At 40.0% G+C, this 21,866-nt stretch overlaps 1 protein-coding gene and 1 non-coding gene across 2 annotated transcripts; one reads left to right on the forward strand and one right to left on the reverse strand.

Moving 5' to 3' along the window:
• The first annotated feature begins 1,083 nt into the window (after window positions 1-1,083).
• Window positions 1,084-1,157, forward strand: TRNAN-GUU. The gene has a single exon. It is a non-coding gene; the product is annotated as a tRNA-Asn (tRNA).
• A 3,534-nt stretch (window positions 1,158-4,691) lies between these two features.
• RAB18 (RAB18, member RAS oncogene family) lies at window positions 4,692-19,554 on the reverse strand. Its single transcript, XM_030971531.1, has 7 exons — window positions 19,423-19,554; window positions 16,758-16,813; window positions 11,556-11,617; window positions 9,694-9,766; window positions 8,083-8,201; window positions 7,936-8,002; window positions 4,692-6,437 (listed from the first exon to the last, which is right to left on the reverse strand). The coding sequence occupies exons 1-7, from the start codon at window positions 19,488-19,490 to the stop codon at window positions 6,259-6,261; spliced, it is 624 nt and encodes a 207-aa protein (XP_030827391.1). The 5' UTR covers window positions 19,491-19,554; the 3' UTR covers window positions 4,692-6,258.
• Window positions 19,555-21,866: the final 2,312 nt, after the last annotated feature.

The following is a 21,866-nucleotide window of genomic DNA, read 5'->3' on the forward strand; positions in this document are numbered from 1 at the left end:
AAAGGAAGCAGCTGGTTGTCATACTCCCTCCTAAGAAAGGCTGTCTACTGCTGCTACTGAGAGTATGTTTTTCTCCACCTAACAGTTCCTGTCTCTCAAACAGAAAGTTACTCCAATCCCTTCTACAGTTTACACATCTTCCTATGCTTCTGCAGCTCAGTGACAGAACTTCATCAGCAATGCTTTCTGCAGTATTCCAAAGCACAGCCCGGCAGAGATTAAGCTTCCTAATTTTCAAAAGCAATTCTACCATTTTCAGGCCAACTTTTTGCTGTATTTCCTTCACCAAATGGACAACAACAAAAAGGCTGGAGTACTAAAACAGTTTTGTTCTGGCAGAAAACTAGACAAACCAGGTACAGATTCACTAGCTGAACAGAACTCAGCTCCTGTCATGTATCTCAGTAGTTCATATCCTTTTGTTTCCAGCAGTACACAAGGGCACACAGAACAGGAGGCTCCACCTTTTCCTGGCTGATGACTGACAGTAAATAATACATATGCCCACTAGCATTGATAACATCTTGTTTCTTTGAGGTATGAAGCTTAAAAATGCAAGCTTCACCATGAAATCTTCCCTGTTCATTAAGACCTGCTCAACAGCTCTCTCACCTCTAATCCCCAGCTCTCAGCTGCACTGAGATTTCTGCAGTCAGTAAGTTTGATATCTCGCCATCCATGTGCTGAAGCATACCAGCGTTTGCTTTAATTGCATTAAGATACAATTAACGAGCCACATAGGTTTTTCAGACATTAAAGCTAAATTTCCAGAAGCACAAAAAGCACAAGAAACAGTGCTGTTAACTTCGAACAATTAGCAAATTGCCTGGCATGACACAACCCCAAAACCTCCTCTCCTGAGAGAGGTAAGCTGTGAGGACCAGCTACTTCAAAAGAATTTCATCTTTCACTCCCCACAGGAGGTAACAGCATTTCTTGTCCCTGTATTCTGACACAATAGCACATTAGGTTTGCTGTGTGCCTGCAGTACTGCTCTGTCATTGTTCAGCACACCCAGGCACCACAAGCAGCCCTCAGTGAACACAGTCAGGAATTCAGCTCCTCTGGGAGTGCAGCACATCAGTCTCTGTGGCGCAATCGGAGAGCGCGTTCGGCTGTTAACCGAAAGGTTGGTGGTTCGAGCCCACCCAGGGACGTAGATCCCCTTTTAAGGGCCAAAAAGAACCTCCTGAAGCCCAGTAAGGGCAGGTGCCAAGTCCTGCCCAGGGAAGGAATGACCACAAGCATTAGTGTATGCTGTGGCCACCGCACTGGACAGCAGCTTCACAGAAATGGACCTGTCACAATGGCACTTCGCTGGCTTGGGTTCACTCAGTGTCTGCCAGAACCCCCAGGTCCCTCTCCAGGGAAAGCTCAACATCTCAAACAATATTCTGAGTTGGAAGCCACCCAAAAGGTTCATCAAAGTCCAACTCCTGCCCTGCACATGACCAGCCCCAAGAGTCACACCGTGTACCTGAGAGTATTGTCCAAAAACTTTTTGAACACCGTCAGGTTTGGTGCTGTGACTCCTACCCCAGGGGCCTGTTCCAGTGTCCAGCCACAATCTGGGTCAAGCGTCTGTTTTCTAATAGCCAACCTAAACCTCTCCTAACAACTTTATACCAGTCCCTCAGGTTCCCTCCATCTTGGTTCCATAAGCATCCTTACTCCTGTTCTTCTGGATGACACCTGCCCACAGGCTTAGCATGCATCTATCTACCTACTTACCTATCTATCTTACTTATCTATCTATCTTCCTCATACCTACTCTGAACTAAACTAATTATGTCTAAAGCCGAATTTCAAGAGATGAATAATCCCTGATACAAAAAGTATATACATTTATATATTTTATTAAATTGTGTTAATAAAGTAGTGTTAGCTATATTAAATATGCTTACTATACCATGCATTATAATAGTTTGTTTTGTGTACACAATGTATTACACATTAAAACTGTCTTCACAGTTTGGGGGGCTGCTACTGCTCTTCCCTGAACCCCAGTTCACAGCTTCACTCCTAATCCTAAGTAGCTACATCTGGATCTTCTCATTACTGTTAAAGAACAAGTTTTGTGCTGTCAACAACATCTGGATAGCCACATTCCTCAGAAAGTCCAGCCTGACAAGCATTAAGAACTGGGAACCAAGCACTCCTGTCAAAAGGATCCAAGCAGACATTACCAGATGCTAGTAAATCCAGAGCTGATGATACACAGAAAACACTAGAAGGATTTCCTTCCAATCATGATTTGACACTTCTATATTAACACTTTTCTGAGGCTGTTTTAAGCTTCTAAAATAAAGAACTAGAGCCCAGAAACTCTAGAAGTTGACAGGGAATTTTGGTATCATTGTACATAAAATGTGCATAGATGTTACAGAAACTGGGAGCATGAGAAAAATATTTACTCACTGTGACCATTTTCACTCTAACAGACAGGACCAGATGTTACTCAGGCACAAGGATAAGGACAAAACTTCATTGCATTAAATCAATCACAGAACATATACATGCAGAAGTTCGCATACATCTTCACAGCTCTTTGCCCATATAACACCTCATAAATTTTTAATTAAGGTGCCACAGGTACTCAAAAACAAAGGGTGTAGAAACCAAAAAAAACTTGGAAGGTTTAATGGAGAGCTTCTCCCTTTTTTCCTCCCACTGCTGGACAGTGGCCAGGAAAAACACTTTATATTTTGCCCTTCAAGGCTCAGCTAGGTCCAAAATGTATGTAGTGATTTGCCTGGCAACATGAAAAAGTCCTGCTCATGCTAATGTTGCTTATTGATGCTTTCATCAATAAGGCATTAGTAAGGCATCAGTAAGGCATGCAGATGGACAGCAAGACTCAAACCTACCACAGGGGCTTTGGACAGGATGGATGCAGCACCATGACCACTTGCAACGATCCTACAATAGCCAAAGAGCAGTAACTTGTATTAATCACAACACAGGCTGCCCAAGTATTGTAAGTATTTGAAAAAAAATTATCAGTTAGGCCTCAAAACATAGAACTACTGTACCAAACTACAGGGCAAAATTAGAGGGGTTATTGTAGTTCACTATAAATCAGGTTACTGGCAAACAAGGGAACTAGAAAGGAATCATACAGAGCACTTATCACGTGGCACACAACAGCAAGACTGCCATGGCCTCAAGTTCTGCCATGGCTGATGAGGCAGTCACTGTTATTGTCTGGGGACGCACTGAACTCTCATTTTCATTTAGTTAAGACTTACTTTGAGCCAGCTGTTGATCTCATTATTGCAGCAGGAGAACAGGAAAAGTGATGCTGTAGTTTGGACAAAAGCCCCACTAGCAATAAAAATCCCAGCATCTTGAAACATCCATCAGAAGCCTGCTGCACCTCCCTTTTTAAAACAGCAGCAGAAGATATATAAGACAAAACCATAACAACACTCAGCAGTATTCTCAAGTGCAAATTTAAGAAGATGCAAGTGCTGTGCCATATTCTTCCAGGCTAGTGTAAAACCTACAAAAAACACCTGCCAGGCCTGAGTACTAAACTGCTAATCAGCAATTTATTGACTAGAGTATATGACCTGGAAGCAACTTTAACTGCCTTTCACAAACACAGAAGATTTTAGTTACCTCACTGTGGTTTAGTGCTTTAGTGTATAAAATTCCCTGCCATGGACATGGACTCATTACTGGATGAAGAGCAAACAGCTCTCTCCATTATCCCTCTGCTGCCTACTGAGATAGGCTGAAGGATCTCCTGCACATACTTCTCGGATGCAATAGACCCACTATTCCACAAATAGGCCCACATCAATTTGGAGCAGAGTTTATGGTACAGCTTACAGTAGTTTCAGATACACTCATATTACAACTACAACAGTGCATGTACACTTAGAGATAATCTGACCTACAAAGGGGGAAAAACTTGGGAAGCATGAGAACAGATTTATTTGAAAGATGGCAGCTCCACAACCCACACCCTCATTAAAAAAAATAGGCAAGAGAAAGAATAAAAAATGTAGCACAGTAACTGTTGCTAAATTTTCTTTAACAAATACTGGAAGTGCAAGAACCCAGCCTTCCAGTGTAGAGCTTCTTGACAGAGAAATTATAAAAAGAAGTTAGACTCTAGGAAAAACATTCCTCAGAGACAGAACTAAACATGTTTAAAAGATGAAGACAGAAAAGCTAGTTGCAAGTCAATTAGAAAACATCTACTTAAAGAAAACCAACCCTCTAACTGCTTTCAGTCTCACTAATTATGCTGTTTCAGAATACTTCTCTCCCAGAAATATTTTGCTGTGCAGTAAGGAAAAAATGACTTAATTCTTTCACAGAACAATACCCACTATTCAGAGCACCCTGCCATTCCCTCCCTCTGACAAAAACTGTCAGATCTGGCAAAGGCAGAATAAAAGATGAATCCAGGTCGGGTGATAAAAGGACCTTCTGTGAGAAACCAAAAGTTAAGTCTCTTCTAAACATAGGGATGCACCCAAACTAGGGGGGAAACAAATATGGAAATAAATTACAAGCATCTGCCAGCATTATGACACTTGCCAACTACTGCTGACAAAATTAAGCTGTTCAGTTTTAATTCACCTACAACTTTACTGTGAGGCTACAAAAGCCAAAATCCTTTGACCTCAATACTAACAAACACGATTTGCTCAGCCCACATACTCTGCATGCAACAGTAATGCAAATCTAAGATTTTAATATAATGTTTATGCATATTTAATATGAATTACATTTACATATTTAAATTATCCTACTACATTAACAATACTAGATACAATATTTAGAAAAAACAACTAGCATGGTTAAGCCTTTAAATTTTGGTAGTTTTCTATCAAGTATAAAACAGAATAGAAAACAAAGTTTCCATGTGAAGAAGAAAGCGTATTTTAACAGAAGCAGCCAAGACCTGTTGCAAAACACAGATCACATATGCTGACATTTAGACAAAACCTTGCAGTAATAAAAGATGCTGTCATTCACTATATTTACAAGAAACTGCCTAATAACTCATTTACTGACTGCACTGTAGTGATTATTTAAAAATCCCACAGCATCTTTGTCTTGTCCTTTAGAAATAATTTGTACGTATACGAAATGACCTTGTTCAACCATATGTGCTAGAAAATATAGAACTCTGCAATAGAAAGAGGTTAAAAAAAGTTGAATACTGTGGAAAAAAATTTATTTAAGTCTATACAAGTCTTCTGAAACAAACCATTGGCTTTGATACAGTAAATTCAAGTGAATACTCATTGCAATAGTATTTTTTCATACAGAGATCAAGAAGCCCTATAGCTTCCCATTTAGTGTCTGTGACAGTTTTATTTCTGAATAAGTAGCTGCACAAAGCAGACGTGATAAGAGATCTCACAGTCACAGTGAGCTACAGTTGAGATAAACTTATATTACAAACATTTCAGAAAATTAGGAATCCATACTGAAGTGTGGCAAAATGATTCACAATGAAAGAACAATGACATCACTCAGACCCCCTTGCCAATAATGAAGACTTTCTGCAGCAAGTCTAGAGTAGACCATCATAAAAACCTAGAGTGCAAGAGTACCACAAATTTAGTATATAAATATCACAGGATTAAAACTCCAGTTAAGCCATGAACTGAAGTGATGATTAAAAGGAAAACATGGCGTCTCCCAGCTTTGCAAAGGAAGCTTTCAAAGCATCTCTTCAAGAAAAGTGCTGATGCCAACTAGGGCCTGTGCCAATTTGTGTTTTAGACTGCACTGCTGAAAGACAATTTTAGCAGATTTGTCTAAGAACTGTATAATCCTGCTGCTTTTAATACCTTAAAAAAGCATTTACTGGAAGAGATGAAATGTAACATTTATAGCTCATACTGTTTCCAAGATCTGTGCACACTATATAGTTTTATAATTTCAACAGAATTTAAAAATAAGACAAAGAGCAGACAATGCAGTATTTGTTAGATGGATTTGTTTAGAATAGTTACACAATTAATGTATACAGTTGTAAAATTTTTAGTGCATTTGTTCTTGCACATTATTAATGCTACTTATAAAAACCTGAAGATTGCAAATTGGGCATGCTTACCATAACATTTTCAGACTGGGAAAGCTGCAAAACATTTTTTTCTACAAGTGTTCACTGCCATGATACAAAACAAATATGTGCAAACTGCAAGGTCCCTAAAAATAGCATTTAATGACTTTATGTACAGAAAGATGTAACTATCTGTTTAAATATGCAAAGAATAAGCTTCCCAAAGTTTATAACATAGAACAATATCCACCACATGCTCCTCCTCCTCCATATCCTTCTTCCTTGTTTGATAACTTTACACCTCTGTTTTGGCTTTCACTTTCCCACAGTCCAGGAGTCTGAATGATTTTTTCAACAAGTTCTTCAAAGGCACACTGCACACCATCACACGTTTTTGCACTTGCCTCTGGAAAAGGGACACAAAAAGCCAAATGTCAGCATAACTTCTGGTAGCTTGATTAATATTTCTCTTTCAGTTAAGTTTCAACCTACGACAGACTTAAAACTTCTACAACCTATTCCTAAACAGATAGCGGTGCCAAAATTGGCAACTATGGGGATTTGTCACCACACAGGTAGCATCTCAAAATATTTTTAACAGAAGAGCATTCAAGTCAAACTTCACCAGAACATACAGAGACAGCTATAGCTTAGCTTTATTTTCCTGTGGAAAGCACTCCAGTAAGAAAAATTTGGACTCTAGTCTGAAAAACCTGTTTGCTGTTCCGTATTTCAGTTCTGTACATTAATCATAACTGCAGTACCACAGACCATATGAATCAAGGATCCATACTGCAGGATTCTGGGTCAGTCTCCATGATAAAACTCATCTCATAAAAGCAGTAACAAATCTCATTTCTTTTGCAAATTGCAGAATTCTACGTAATTTCACTTAGGATCCTTACTTTAACCAGGACTAAGAAATCTGCCCACAGGTTATGTTATGAGAACAACAGACAGCATGAGAAATTGTTCAAGCCCCACAAGGGCTTGCCCTGTTCATCTACACAGCCATGCAGATACTTAGCATATGCAGCATGAATATATATGTACATACACACATATATGCACACATATAGTCTAATTTTCATTTTTGTTTTCATTTCCCATGCACTTAGTAGCTTGTGCCTCAACTTTGAACTTTGATTTCCACACCTGATGCTGTGGCTAAAAAGAAACACAGCAGGACACTAAAAAAAACCATTAATCTTCAGTCAGACATGAAGAATATAAGTCTAAGTACAAGAATGAATGAGTACATATTAATGAACTGCTTTGCTACGGGAATAATCCTGTAAAAATCCCTTCTGATCCTTAGGTGAAACACATAATAAACATATGCATAAAGAGTCACTTCAACACCCATTTTTTAATTTATCATTACATGGCATTGCCTACAAGACCCATTTCATTTTGCAGCAAGATGAGACCAATATATTTGCTCCAGTCATAATTATGTCATTATTCAATCCCACCCACCATTCATAAGTTAATTATATACCTACCCGGTTTTATATCCCAATTCTAATACAGATTTCTCTCAGGTCCCAGCTATTTTGCTATACTGAAGGCTGGCCACTAGCACCAGTTTTCCCTCTTTCATTTTGCTTCTATTATTAATTTAGCAAGTCAGTTGGATAAAGAAATCAGACAAAACCCCAAACTCAAAACAGGTTTCATCACACTAAGGAGAACCTGTACCTACATAATCATCCACAGCTAGAACAGGTATCTGGACAGGCACAATTTTAAAAAACTGGAACATCCATTATCTTTGTGCCCAGCACAGGTGAGAAATACCATTAATTGGACTGTACCCATAAAGACTCTCAATCCTACAGAAGTGGTACTTTTCCTTATGCAACAAAACTCAAGAAAGATCTCTGCAAGTATCTGTAACATACCTATGAACAACATGGAATGTTTTCTTGCAAATTTGAGGCCTTCATTTCTGTCAACTTCACGGTTTTCCTATAATAAAACAAAGCATTAATACTCCTTATTAACAAAATACACCAGCAGATTACTTACTGCAGTTGAATTTGGTTTACCTTATCAATCTTGTTTCCAACTAACATTTGCACTATGTCATTCCTCGTGCAGTAGGTTTCCAATTCATTTAACCAGTTATCCAGCTTGACAAAAGTATCTCTTCTTGTGACATCATAAACTGAAAGATATTAGTGATATTATTTCACAATATTTTTCCAAGAATTACAGCTTACATTACAAAAGCAGCAAAAATGATAGCTTTTTGAATCAGAAAACTGAAGGAATTTTAAGGATTCAAATTTACCTTCCGGATGAATAACTGGAAAGAAAGCAGGACATCTAACAGCTCAAATCACTCATGCAGAACAACTCCATGCTTCAGCCACCTACAGTTCTCAGACTAATATTCCTTGATATATCCTAGCTTACAGACTAGAGACTATCGTTCTCCAAGGAATTCTACACCAGCTGATCCTTCATGTAGGATACCTAAAATCACTACACAACAGCTATGCAAACAGGATGGCACAACCTTCAGTACTGAAGCTATGGAAGTGTTTTTTTCCTTTGTTTTCACATCCCATGTGCAGACAGGCATAAACAGCTTCCTTCAATCAAATCTGTAACTTGGCTTGCATGAACAACCTTATTTTTTGGAAGATAGGTAACAAAGAAATAGTCAGGAGATATTGAATAAAAGGGGAGAGCAAATCTCAACAGCAAAACCTTTTATCTCCCAAACAAGCACTCCCAAACAGTGCTTGTTTACAGCTTTCAACAGTAAGTAAGTGGCAGGTTCAGTGCAACTAAGTGACTTGATACAACATGTTTTGACAGCACCCTCCTATACCAGGAAGATAATGCAACTCACAACTTGGGAAACCTACCAGGAGGTCACATGACACATGCTATTCCACATGAAACAATTTAACTAGACACAATAGCTTAGCAAAATTCTCTAAAGTCAGAAGCACCTTCAAGAATATTAAATAAGCCAGCTCCTCACTTCTAGCAATAGAGAAGCAGAACTTCAGAGCTCAGTGCCTAGCAAACATGCTTCCATACACCAAAAAATAAAAAGCACAAACGAGACTTCACAAATGAAGCTGAAATTATGGGTTTTGCCTGGGTTTCTCAAACACAGATTGGTGCTTTCTACATGTCCAGCTGGTCTTTTCTAAGTGATTCTGTGTAACATTCCATCAGTTGGGAAACAAATATCAAAAAACCTCAGCCAGATTCCACATGGTTTATATTATTAATTTCATTAGGAAAAAAACAATGGGGAGAAGAAAAAGCTGTATCATACTGATACAGAGAGACTACACTGAGGAGAATTTTTTTACTCTGCACTTAGTAAGCACAGGCAAAAATAAAAAGCACTAAATAAAAGACAAATTCATGACAGCACAAGGACAACAGCTGCAAGCTATCCTTTCAGATAGCAGTAGCTTTTATTCTCATGCAAAAATCAGAGGTTCTCAAGCTGGTCAGGTTGACTACATGAGAAAGAAGTTGAGACACCAAGATGCTTTTATATGAGTTGTTCAACACAGATACAAAGATTTTTAATATCACTTAGATATTTTTTAAAGGCTATATGAGTTTGTGTAACTCCAATGCATGAGAAAACCACAAATATTTGAACTAGCATGCAAAGATATACTTACCTAGGATAACACCTTGTGCACCTCTGTAGTAACTTGGGGTTAATGTTCTGAACCGCTCCTGACCTGCAGTATCCTAGTAAACCATTCAAAAAGTTCCATTATTCAGAATTTGAGCAGAATGCAGTTTAGCTTTCAGGTATTCTACTTCTCATGAACATACAGAGTAAGATTTAAACTATATTCCACTAGTAGATTAGCTGAGTTTATTCCATCCTTGCTGTTTTACTACACATGAACTTTGAGATTTTATGTAGTCTGTTCCAGGAAGCACCTTTGCACTACTAGATGTAGTATGTAACCGGATTATGTAACAGTAAGATGGCCATTTCTGCAAAGGCACTTGATCTGCAGCTAGTATTGCAGCAACCAGCAAGAAAGCAGCATAGCTGCAGTACAAACATTTTCTAACAAGCACCACAGCCCATGACAACAAAACCAGTTCCTTCACTTCAATCACTTGGTCCAATTAAATATGATTGAGTATCTGGGTAAATGGACTAACATGCAATAACACAGCAGAAGCAGGAATAAGTCAGAGGTTTCTCTGGTTTTAAGCGAAGTTGAGTTTACATCCTAAAATTTAAAGGGTCAACAGCTCTGAAAAAAGCCCCAAAACCCACCAAAATTAGAATGCTGTTTTCTTGCCAGAGATTAAGTTATAGTGCACACTCATTGAAGGCTTTATGCACAGAACATTAAAACAATTTCATTAATTTATCCAGGTTAGAAGTGACACATGAAACACTGTGGATTCCCTGACAAAGAACCTGGATAAGCAAAGTAGACTTCAACATTCCACAAGCCACTCAGTCAACGTCACCCATCTAAAACTGGTTTTGTGTCACGATGCACTTTCACGAGCTTTTCTTTTCCAGTTTACCTCAGGATTATTTCTTTCTATTTACCAAAATGAAAGGAAAAAAACCCTAACTTATCATTCCTTGTTTTGCTATCAGTCTGGTTTTCCTCCTGTATGCATTCTTTATTTTCTGTCAAGCTATTGCATTTATTTTCCTTGTCAAGCCCATTTATTTCATTGATGATTACTGCTCAAACTAAGACATAAGTCCTGTTTGTTGGTGACGTATGAAGCACCCTCCAAGCTACAGAAACACTGCAATACACATTTCATCTTCTACTACTACTTCCCAAGGAGACAAAGGTCTGATATCTTACTTATATGAGAAACAAAGTTTTAATCTTGCTTGGTACGAGAAGACACAACTGAATCCAACTATTCAAAAATGTATTTCAAGTCACAGAAGTGTGGAGGCTGGCTTACACAATGGAGAATACTATTTAAAAGCCTGGAAGTACTGTTTCTTCACTTGCTGGAAGCTCTACTTTTAACTACAGCAGAAGTTGAACACTCTAAAGCTTTGATTACATACACTGCCTCTCTCTTGGAAATGCATCTGCTACAAATAATTCTGATGTTGAGCCTATAAAAGTCTTCATATGATGGCTATAAAGTTTAGACAGAAAATAGGTCTAAAGAGGTAACAGATGAGCACACAACTGTAATTCTTAATCTATTAATACACAACCTCAGTGTTATAGACAAAATTTAGTAAAGAAGTACACTCTTCTACTGATTTAATACCATTTAGTTCCTCCTTTTCTCTACTTCTTTCCCAACCAGATCTGCAATTAGTACTGCAGAAGCTCACAGGCAGCAGAAATACCCCCTCAGCCAGTCATCCCACAGTTCACTGCAATTTCTGAATGCTGCAGTATTAACCTCCCACTTCTCCAAATCACCTTCATACTAATAGAAAAGGATTCTACACAAACCATACATTATAGAAACCCTAGCTATTCCTAAAGCAAAGCAACACATTAAGAACTTGGGAGAGACTTACCCATATTGCCAGTTTAGCTTTGTTTCCATCAACTGAAATAGTTTTCACCTTGAAGTCCACACCTAGAGGAAGAAAAAAATTTTAGTTCTTCAAACATATTACAGTTATCTTTGAAAAAGACAATAAAGAGAAATGGAAAAAATAAAATCAAACTCAAAAAAAACCCCAAGTTTTGACATGAGCAGGAAGAATAAGTTCCATTAAATAGTTATGAACCTTGCTCAAAATGTAAGGTTTTCTTGCTGACATGCTTTTGCAAAAGCCTAAGGGCCTTTTAAGCCATTGACTCAAAATATTTTATGGAAGTAAGTCAAATATTGTATCTCTTGCATTAAAGCACGTATTCCAGGACAAATTTTCAAGTTTAGAATTCAAATGGATTAACTTTCTATTCATTGCTCACAAACGCTCTCCAAACAGACAACAAGATAATGGTTCTGCTGGTCGGTCATCTACTCCAACAAGTAACAATTCTTCCCTCCTTATGTATCCTCCACCCCAGGAACTAGCAGCCTATCAATTGCTCAAGGACAAGATGAACAAAACTCAGGCCAAGGAGAACAGCATGTTAGTGACTGCAAATTTAAAGGATATAGTGACACACATCTGTTTGAGAGGCTCATCAGAGTTATGATGCATTATGCTTTAATTTAACCCTCAGGTTACTAATAGCAAGTAACTACCTAGAAATATGTTTCAAGTATTTTTGAGTGACTTTCACTTCTCACCAGGCAGCAGCTCTAAAATGAAGTAGAGGTATGGAAAGTTGATACTTCTACAAGAACAACTTTCAAGTGCAACAGCAACCTTTTTGTACTTGGAATTACAATGTCAATCATCAGACTCCCTACCAGAAAAAGAATTAAACCATTCTAATGCAAAATGAGTAGAGCCTTGGGATAAGTGCACTGAACTTACATTCCCAAATTCATGCAGATTACAAACAAATACAAACAGCTGCCAAAATACATTCAACTTGAAGTCACAAAGGATATATAGGATGATTAAGAAGCTGCATATTATAAGCAGATGAAAACTTCAGTTGCACTGAACTTTAAAAGAGCTTTGTTTCAGAAAAGGTAAATACAATTTTTACTCTACTGTTTCACAGCTTCAGCTCACTGAAGTGTTCCCTGAAGTGTCGGGTGTTTTTCAGACAACATTCTGCGCTGGAAGAAGCCCATACTCTCTTTCAAGCAAAGTTTTCTCCAAGTACATCAACTTTTGTAGTAACTGAACAGAAGTTTTTTTTAGGTACTAGGACTCTTAGTCCCTAGCTTAGCCGTAATACAATGCTCAATACCATGCACAAGAATGGCGCATTACTCTACAGTAATGTTCACAGAAAAGTCGTTATAAACTTTATTTTAAACACCAGTTCTTAGAACATTACCTAGTTCACAGAAGACTGCTATGCTCGCAATTTGACTCAATTTAATCCTAGAGAACATTCTGTTCTGTCCTCTTTTCAGCACACAGCAGTAACTTTCAGACTAACAGAATCTCTTTCTTCCACTGTAATTGCATGTTTCTTCCCCTGAACTCCAAAAATCCCCATCTGCAGCTAGGTCAGCATGTCCAACAGTTCACAGTGCATTCTTTTATCCATTAGTCTGGCACCAAAACCTGTGACTGCAGATATTACAAGTCTATTGGATACTTAACATGACAAAAGACCTCATAATATTTTCAAGAAAGAAAATTTCTTCCTTAAGACAAACATATCTTATGTATTCTGAAGCCACAGTATCCTCCTTCCATTCAGTAAACAGATTCAGTATCTTGTGCCTGCACAGTTCAGCAATTTTCATTTAATGGAAATGGAGATATACACCTTTATGTTAGCCTTCCTGCTGGTTTAAAATTCACTTTGAATTCTGCAAGACCAATGCAAGTAAAACAAAAAACTCAAATAGTGACCCCATGCATTAAACTGACTGCTGAAAAACAAAAGTACGAAAATGAACTAATAACACACCAAAATCCACCCTTTAAAGTGATTGAGGCAAGTAAAATAGAATTCTAACAAAGGAGCTCAACACATATAAAAGCCAATTAACAAAAAGACACTTTTAAAATACTTAGGTTTTTAGTTGCCTATCTGCTATAAGGAGAGACAAGTAGAAAAAACTTAAGGTTCAAGAAAATCTCGTTGAATTGAACAAACAGGGTGCTTATATTTCCTAAAGCCAACAGTGAAATACAGACATGTTTGTGTGACAGGTATCAGTTCTGACCTTGCAAGTGTGATGTGTCTGCCTTGACAGCAGAAAGCTGACAGTGCCTTCCACCATGCCTTGGAAGGCAGCCAGAAACAAGACAGCACTACTAGAGTGTACTCCCGTGTGTTAACACCTCCTGCCTCAGCATTACACACTGACATACTACAAACTTACAATCTGTAAGAAGCAGCTCTGACACTGATACTGCTCTCACATTCAGGCCAGTAATGCTATGCTGTGTTTATAGGAAGTGCACAATTAGCTACAGTGTAGTATTTGTGTTGTAGGTAAGTGACATGTTGGACATCTTAGGAGTTTGAGGACTCCAAACACAAAGAAAACTAAAAAGTTAAGAGACATCAGATCTGTGCAACACATCACTTCATTTGCAAAATATGGATTGCACTGAACACTTATCTAGAATCTCTCCTACAAAGAGCAAGCAAGTGAGGACAAGCACGAGCTGTAAGGACAACAGCAAATATTGGAGTACAAGTAGTCTGATAAGACCCATGTGATGAAGCCCAACAAACAAGCCAGTCCTAAAAGAATACAAGGGCAGGTAATCTGCCAGGTTAAATACAACATGTTTAATCCAATTGAAGCTACTAAAGCTGAAGTATTTGCCAAAAGCAGCTTATTCTTCGAAGAATATCACAGGATTTTTACTAAGTTCTGAAGAATAACCCACATGAAACAATCATTTCTTTTAAATTGCACCCAATAGGTCTGTGCAATCTATGAAGGTTAAGATGCCTCAACAGGTCATCACAGGGGACCAGTTGTACTGCTGTCAAGACTTTCCTCAGTATTGTGGGCTTGTGTGCAGTTCTTATCTTAAAGAAAACCAAACCAACCAAAGTTCTCTTCACTTACTAATCCAAATTAAAAAAATATATTAGCCAGTTCAGCAGTCAGTATCCAGATGACATTGAAAGAAGACATTATTTATAGTCCATTCATTTTGAAAAAGCACCATACTCTTCAGTTTCAACAGAAAAGGCTTTAAAACCTCTTCTGTCCTTCTGTCCCCCAACTCTCAAAACAAAATAGTATGTTTAATTAGCACAAAAAGAACATCAAGCCAAGACTTACAAAGTGTTTTGACATCTCACCATCTTGCAAGTACCTGAAATTGGCATCTAGGGTCTGTCTTCATGCAGCAGAATAATTACCTCTAGGAACCCACTCCAACTGCTTTAACTAAATGAACAACAAATTATGCCCTGAATTTAAAGCTGACATTTTGCTTCTTAGAAATACATTCACCAGAAAAGTGGCAATGACACTGAATAGTAGTTTAAAAAGAAAATCAAGAAAACAAATAAGAACCCAGTCTGTCCTCTTCCTGTTAAGCTGACAAAAAAATGAATCTGCTATCCCCTAGGAACCCCACACATCATGCTGTAGGACTTGAACAGCTGGGGTCACAATAGCTCTACTGCACAGCACTACCTCAAACATCACCTGGTTGGGCCTAACAGGGCATTTGCTCAGTCTCTAGAAACTGACTTTTCCTGCCAAATGATCACATTAATTCCAGATTAGTTTATTTGTTTCAGAACTCAAACTCTATCTGAAGTAATGCTTACATTGAGTACTCTTCCTCCTTTTCCACACCAGAAATAGAGCAGAGTAGGACCTGCCAGAAACAAACCTTGAATTGTTGCTATTTAACTATCAATGATTAGCTACCACACATGCTGTTGTGCATGTTTACAAACCCAAAGAAGAATTACTTCAGGAAATATTTCCTTAGTTTCTCAAATAATGCCAGTTTTTGACACAGATACAAACAGCAGAATGAAAAAAAAAAAGTAACCCCACCATTAAAAACAAACAAAAAAGCCCCCAAGCAATAAAGATCCCCACTCAGAGACTGAGCTACTCTTTTGGTATCCAAAACACCATGAAAGCTGAAGTAGCTATTCTGCACTAACTGCCTGGCTCTCATGGTTGGCATATCAAGAAAGTAACAGGACCTGAAGTATATAGAGTGCCAAAACTATTAGATTAGAATCCAAGATTGCCATCTTCAGCACCTGATCTATTTCATTCCTGTTTCCTTCCACGCTATCCTCCCTCATGAGCTGAGGTGGGGCTACTTGCACAACTTCATTTTTTATTAGCAATGGAATGAACAAAAATAGGCCATGTTCCTCCCCTTGGCTTCTCAAAGTGCTTTATATGAAATAGTACTCCTGAATCTTATTAACGTTAATGAAAAAAATAGTTCAATTTATTTAATTCTTAATAAATTAGACAGAGCTGGTTTTGCTTACCAACAGCTGAACTCAAAAGAAAAAATTCTGTATAAGGTCTTAGACAGAACTCTTCCTACAGAGAAAGTAAAGAATGCAACCGAAATGATGGCGTGAAAAAGTATCTCTATTTTCCATAATTTCAGTTATCACTTTGGCACAGAGGTGCATCACACTCTTAAAAGGTCTATTTCGCTTCCTTTGAGAACCAATCCATTTAGTGTATCCTGCATTCTGGGTCACTCTCCCCGAGCACAACTGACCCATGCTGGTAGGTATAATACCAGCACAGCAATGACACGTCACTGCCTTTTTCCCCAGCAGCTCTGGATTCTTGGCTCTCTTCCACTTTTCTCAGGAGTCCTGCTGCCAAGGAACTGATTGCTAAGCAGAACAAAAAAAAAGCCACATTGTAATTTCCTCTCTACAGGGAAAAAGCCGATGCCACGCAGAGCCCAGTGCACTCTGGTATTGTCAGAAGTTGGAAGAGTTAACACTACCTGCTACAGAGTCTGAAGATAGCTACCAAGTATCAGATTGCAGAGACATAAGGCCTGGACAGCAGTATTGTTAGTCAAAAACCTGACAGCTATTTTGCATAGATAAATCAGTAGGAGAGTAGTAGTTCTTACAGAACTGTTCAGACAAGCCTGAACAAACCACAATTTTACACTGAAAATGTTACCAGTTTTTCTAAGGTAGTATCAGCACATACTTACCAATTGTTGCTGCAAGTTCTGGGTCAAATGTATCATCTGTGAACCGCAGCAAAAGGCTGACAGGGACAAAAGAAAAAAAAGAGACACTATTATTGCAGCATATCCATACCTTGCTGAAAGCCAATAAAGGAACAGCAGATCATGTAGCTAAAAACTCACATCTGACTTTTTCTTTTTTTCTGGCAGGAGAGAAGATATGGAAAAAAGAAAAGAATGTGGAAAGAACAGAGTACACATGCTCTGCTACCTGAGCCCTTATCTCTGCATGCACTACCAAGAATGTCTCTTCAAAAACAAAGTACCACACAAATTGTTAAATCAGTTGCCTGAACAGTCATGCGATCTGCTTTGCAAAGCATTTTACTTCAACCTTATTCTATTTTTCTTCTCCCAGAATTCAGTACAAAAGTAGTGTTTTTTGTTTTGTTTCAATATTGCTTCACACAGTATTTCTGTAAGCTTGAGAAATAAATTCCAAGTCAGCTTTTCATCCCAGAAATAATTCCTTGAACTGGGCACACAGGGGAACAGCAAGTTCAACACCCATGAGAAATAAAGACACAGAAGCTGATGAGCAGGAATAGCAACATTTTATGATTTTGTACTTCATTGTATTAACAACTCGTGCACACAATACTTCCCCCATCACGATGAAGGTGTTTGCTACCAACAGAAAAAGTTACAACTAAGATTAAACAGCACATCACACCATAGCAATGCAGGGTCCCTCAAAGAAGTGCCCATAATGCCACCGGTGTCAAATGTAAATATTTCTGTGACAGACAAAAATTCTGAACATGCAGTTCCTAAAATCAACAGTCTTATGCATCTGTGGCAAGTGCATGCGGCAGGCAGCTGTTTGCTATGACCACAGCTTCTACTCATTTCCAGGATGCAGAAACAAAACAGAGGCCTATTTGCTTTTTGGTCTTCCCCACCACCCTGTTCTTTTCTTCTCTTTTTGCATGTGAATTTAGAAGTCAAGTGCTTTTTAGCATTTTGGACACAGTCCTGCATTGACAAAAACAGTGACCACTGAAATTCCTTTATTTCAATGATGATGAGTGACAACTCCAAGTTAATCACAGACCAACATTTTTTTTTTCTCTCCTTACTCCAGAACCCCAAAACCAAAAGGTAGCTTTACTTATTAAAGAATTAAAATAACAATAATTTTTCTTAAAATCACAGCACACAGGTTTTTACCAGTACCTTCAGATGGTTCTATAAGGAAGCTATTTAAGAGCAGCTGTTCTTAGTTACAACCAATACTAGTTTCATTCAGAACAGAGAAATTATGGAACCCTTATACTGCTACTAGAATAAAACCATCATTTCACCATTCTTGCATGCCTAGCCCAGCCAACTTCTACGTTCTTTTCATAGGTAGCTATTATCTTCTACAAAGCATAGCACTCTCACATGGACCATGTTTAAGACAGCCTTTGTTTAGAAGTCAGGACTCCAACCACTTACTCAACCTTGCTAATACCTGCTTAGCATCTGACCTTTCCTAGTCAACCAATAGGTAAGAGACACAAATTTAAGAATAATTCAATATTAAGTTCTGTACCGGAACAACGCCACTGTTATTGTTTAATAGCATTTTGACTTCATCCACATAAAGCCTCTTTTAGCAAGTCTTCTGATGTAAAGAAACATATATATAAATAGGTATGTAAAACTATTATATGTTTTATCTGCCCCAGGAAAAATTCTTCCATATTGCCACTCATATGTGAGGTGACATCAACGAAAAGAAATTTGCTCAGGTCATGTCTGTCACCAGGGGCCTACTGTACTAATTATCAATTCAGTAGCTAACTCAAACAAGTAACTGACAGACTTTTAACAAATATGGGTGCTTTTTTTCCCAAATTAGCATCTTGTATGTAATTTGGGGTCACGGTAGCGGACATATATTATTGCCGCAAAAACATCAAGTTAAAATTACCGGTGCGGTACATTCCCAGATGCCATCCTGCATTTATATCCCACACCCTTTAGTAAGAACTATGTTACTATCAAAAAAAAGTCTTAAAAAAAACCAAACACACACACACAAAGAAAAAATCCCAGCTACTTAAGATTGGTATCTACAGCTTAGCCAAAGCTATGAATACAGCAGGGAGGAAGAAATCAACTTCAATGTACTTGATAAAGCCTACAATTAGCAAAAAAAAACCCCTATGTTAGAACTACTATGCTGCGTCCCCGTGCTCCCCCTCACACACCCAACGCTGGGTCTCTTGTGACTCTGCATATCCGTATTATGGACTAGACGTTAACCCCAAAGCGCTGTGGAGCTGTACACGGGCACCCATCTCCGCACGACGCAACGCTGCCCCGGGCACAGGGCGGCCCGGTGACCTGGGCAGGCCAGCAGAACCCCCGCTTCACCTCCGGGCACCTGAGCCTGGCAGGCACCAGCTCGGGGCCGGCGGCTGCGGGAGCGCGGAGGAGGAAGAAGAAGAGGAGGAGGAGGAGGAGGAGGGTGTGGGGGTAACCTCTCGCCCGCCGGAGGGCTGGCCAGGAAGGGAGCTCCCCCCGCGGGCCCGGCCCTGCGGGGCGCAGGCCGCGCCCAGCCAGCATTGTCCGACCAGAAGCCTAGGCCGGAGCCGGCCGGCCAGGAGAGGCTGTGGAAGGCTGGCGGGCGCCCCCTCACCTGGACTTGCCGACGCCGCTCTCGCCGATGATGAGGATCTTGAGGGTGGTCAGCACGTCCTCGTCCATCCCGGCAGCGCCCCCCGGACCGGCCCCGACCGCCTGACGCTCCGTGCGCAGCTGCGGCGGCGGCACTGCGCCTGCGCGGGGCCGCCCGCGGTTTGTTTACAGCGGGCGGGGCGGGCCGGGCGGTGCGCGCATGCGTTGGGCCCGCGGCGGTGGAGCGGCGCGGCCGGGCCGTGACCTGAGGGGTGCGGGGGGGAGTAGCGGGGTTTGCAGCTGCTGACGGTGTCAGAATCCGGGGCCGTGGGGACGAAAATGACCGAATAAAATGGCAGCGGGTTGTTAGACATTGGAATGAGCTGCTCGGGGAGGTGGCGGAGTCCCCGCCCCTGGAGGTGTTTGAGGAAGGACTGGACGTGGCATGCAGTGCTGCGGTGTGGTTGACGAGGTGGCGGTCGGTCACCGGCTGGACTCGATGAGCTCAGAGCTTTTCCAGCCTCACTGACTCTGCCATTGCTTGCGCCGCACGAAGGCGGGCGGCCAGAGCCCGGGGCGGGAGCGGGGCCAGCTGCCGCCCACCGCGGGGAGCAGCTGGTCCGGGCCTGCCACCAAAACATGGGCTCGTTTGGGGACAAACCGGCACTGGGGCCAGCCGGTACGTGACACCACGTGCTTTTCTACCAGCATCTTACATTCTCCCTTAAAAGCCAAGAATGTTGTTTGGTTGGTTTTTTGCCGATTCCTATGAGAAAGTCTCTCTATAACGAATTCAGCTAACCTGCTATTATGGCTTGAAACCTACCTCAGGCCATGTGTAAACAAGTGCAACTCTTCTAAAATTAACAGAGTACATGTCAGTTGTGAGACTCCTCGACCCTTGCTGTAGTAGTCCTTGGCCCAGCTGGGCAGCCTCTGGGCAAGCCAGAGACTGACTCCATGAAATATAAACAAATTCAGGCTCCTCCATAATCACATCAATCAGTCACACAACCAGTCAGTCCAAAGGAAGCGATCAGGCCATGTCAGCAGTTTGCACAAGGCAGGTGCACTCGTGAGGCCATCGTGGTGTCTGTCAGGGCGATGGCTGCGGAGGGCACAGCTCTGCTGCTGAGCATTTGCCTTCCCCTGAGTTCCAGGGTCAACACAGAAACCGTTCTCTTGTGTTTTTGTGGCAAACCTCTCTGTTGCCTGGATTCTTCCACTTTCAGGATCTGGTCTCCTGACTCTTTTACCTCAGAAAAATAACTCCCAGGATAAGTACAATAACAGTAATTATCCTATTAAACTATGGAAACATATTCTATAATTAGATGTGCAAATGGCTGGCTGTGTTTACAACAGCACTGTGCCTGTTTGTAATGAATAATCTAAAATTTGTTGAAGGTGTGACAGTTTTTATAGTCTGGATTGTGCTTTGCAGTCGTGCAAGAAAGCAGAATGTCTATACTCTCTAGTTTTTGTTGAAGTGTACAGGAATTCTGGGGTCTTAGCATGGATCAGGATGAGGATTTGAATTTGGAAGGCATTTCCAAAGAGCAAAGTATTCCACTGAAGCTACTGAGTCTCTTGAAGTCAGAGAGTATTTGTATTCTGGGATTTGTTTTTTTCCCACTGCAGCCATAGAATTAAACTATTCAATGTGGATATTAGTCCTGATTCAAATCATAGTACTATACCTCACTCAGAATGAAGGGTTGGTCAGGATGGCATTCAGATCTTTAATGATGAGCATATGCAAGGAAAAAGGGAAAACCTGCCTTAAATGAACAATTCTGTAACTCCTAGTTGGGAATGTGATGTTTTAGACCTTCTTAGGCATGCCCTTTGAGGACGGGTGTTTCTCCAGGTTGTCCTCCTTCAGGTGGAACTATGTAGTCTCTCACTTTGAGATTAAATCTGAATACTGCAGTCAGCCTGTGTGCTGTCTGCATATCTATTTTAATTTTGGAAAGCCAGGCCTATTGCAGGAACCAGCTATTGGATAATTAAGGTGTCTCCATCCTTCAAAACAAGAATATTATTTATTCATTGAAAGATGTACAATGATCAGAACATCTTTCAACAAATTTTTGTATAGTTTCTTCATTGAAGTCATCTCTGAACTGGGAGAGATATCTAACATGTAATTCATGGGTGCCTGTCTTTTTCCTTGCCTGCCCTTCAGTACTCTTCATGAGTCCTTGTTTACCCCTAACAACTAGCCCAATCCCTTGAATAGGGCTGGCAGGATTTCTCTTTTTATTGTTTATTGTCCCATTTGATCCTGACCTCAGATGTGGCAGGGTCAAGCCATAGCAGTGTGGTTAGCCCTGCCTGATAATCAGTCTTCCTAGAAAAACACTGGAGATCCTGATAATCAGTCTTCCTAGAAGAACACTGGAGATTTTTTTTTTTTAATGCTAAGATGTTTCCTCTTAATTTCTTCTCAGTGATCTCTGCATT

Source organism: Camarhynchus parvulus, chromosome 2, assembly GCF_901933205.1.
Source record: "Camarhynchus parvulus chromosome 2, STF_HiC, whole genome shotgun sequence".
Taxonomy (NCBI): Eukaryota; Metazoa; Chordata; class Aves; order Passeriformes; family Thraupidae; genus Camarhynchus; species Camarhynchus parvulus.

Coding starts and splice junctions, on each gene's coding strand:
- RAB18 (XM_030971531.1), bottom strand. CDS start 19,490: ATGGACGAGGACGTGCTGACCACCCTCAAGATCCTCATCATCGGCGAG. Junction 8,003..8,082: donor TTGGAAACAAGATTGATAAG/GTAAACCAAATT, acceptor GTTTTATTATAG/GAAAACCGTGAAGTTGACAG. Junction 6,438..7,935: donor ACATTCCATGTTGTTCATAG/GTATGTTACAGA, acceptor TCCCTTTTCCAG/AGGCAAGTGCAAAAACGTGT.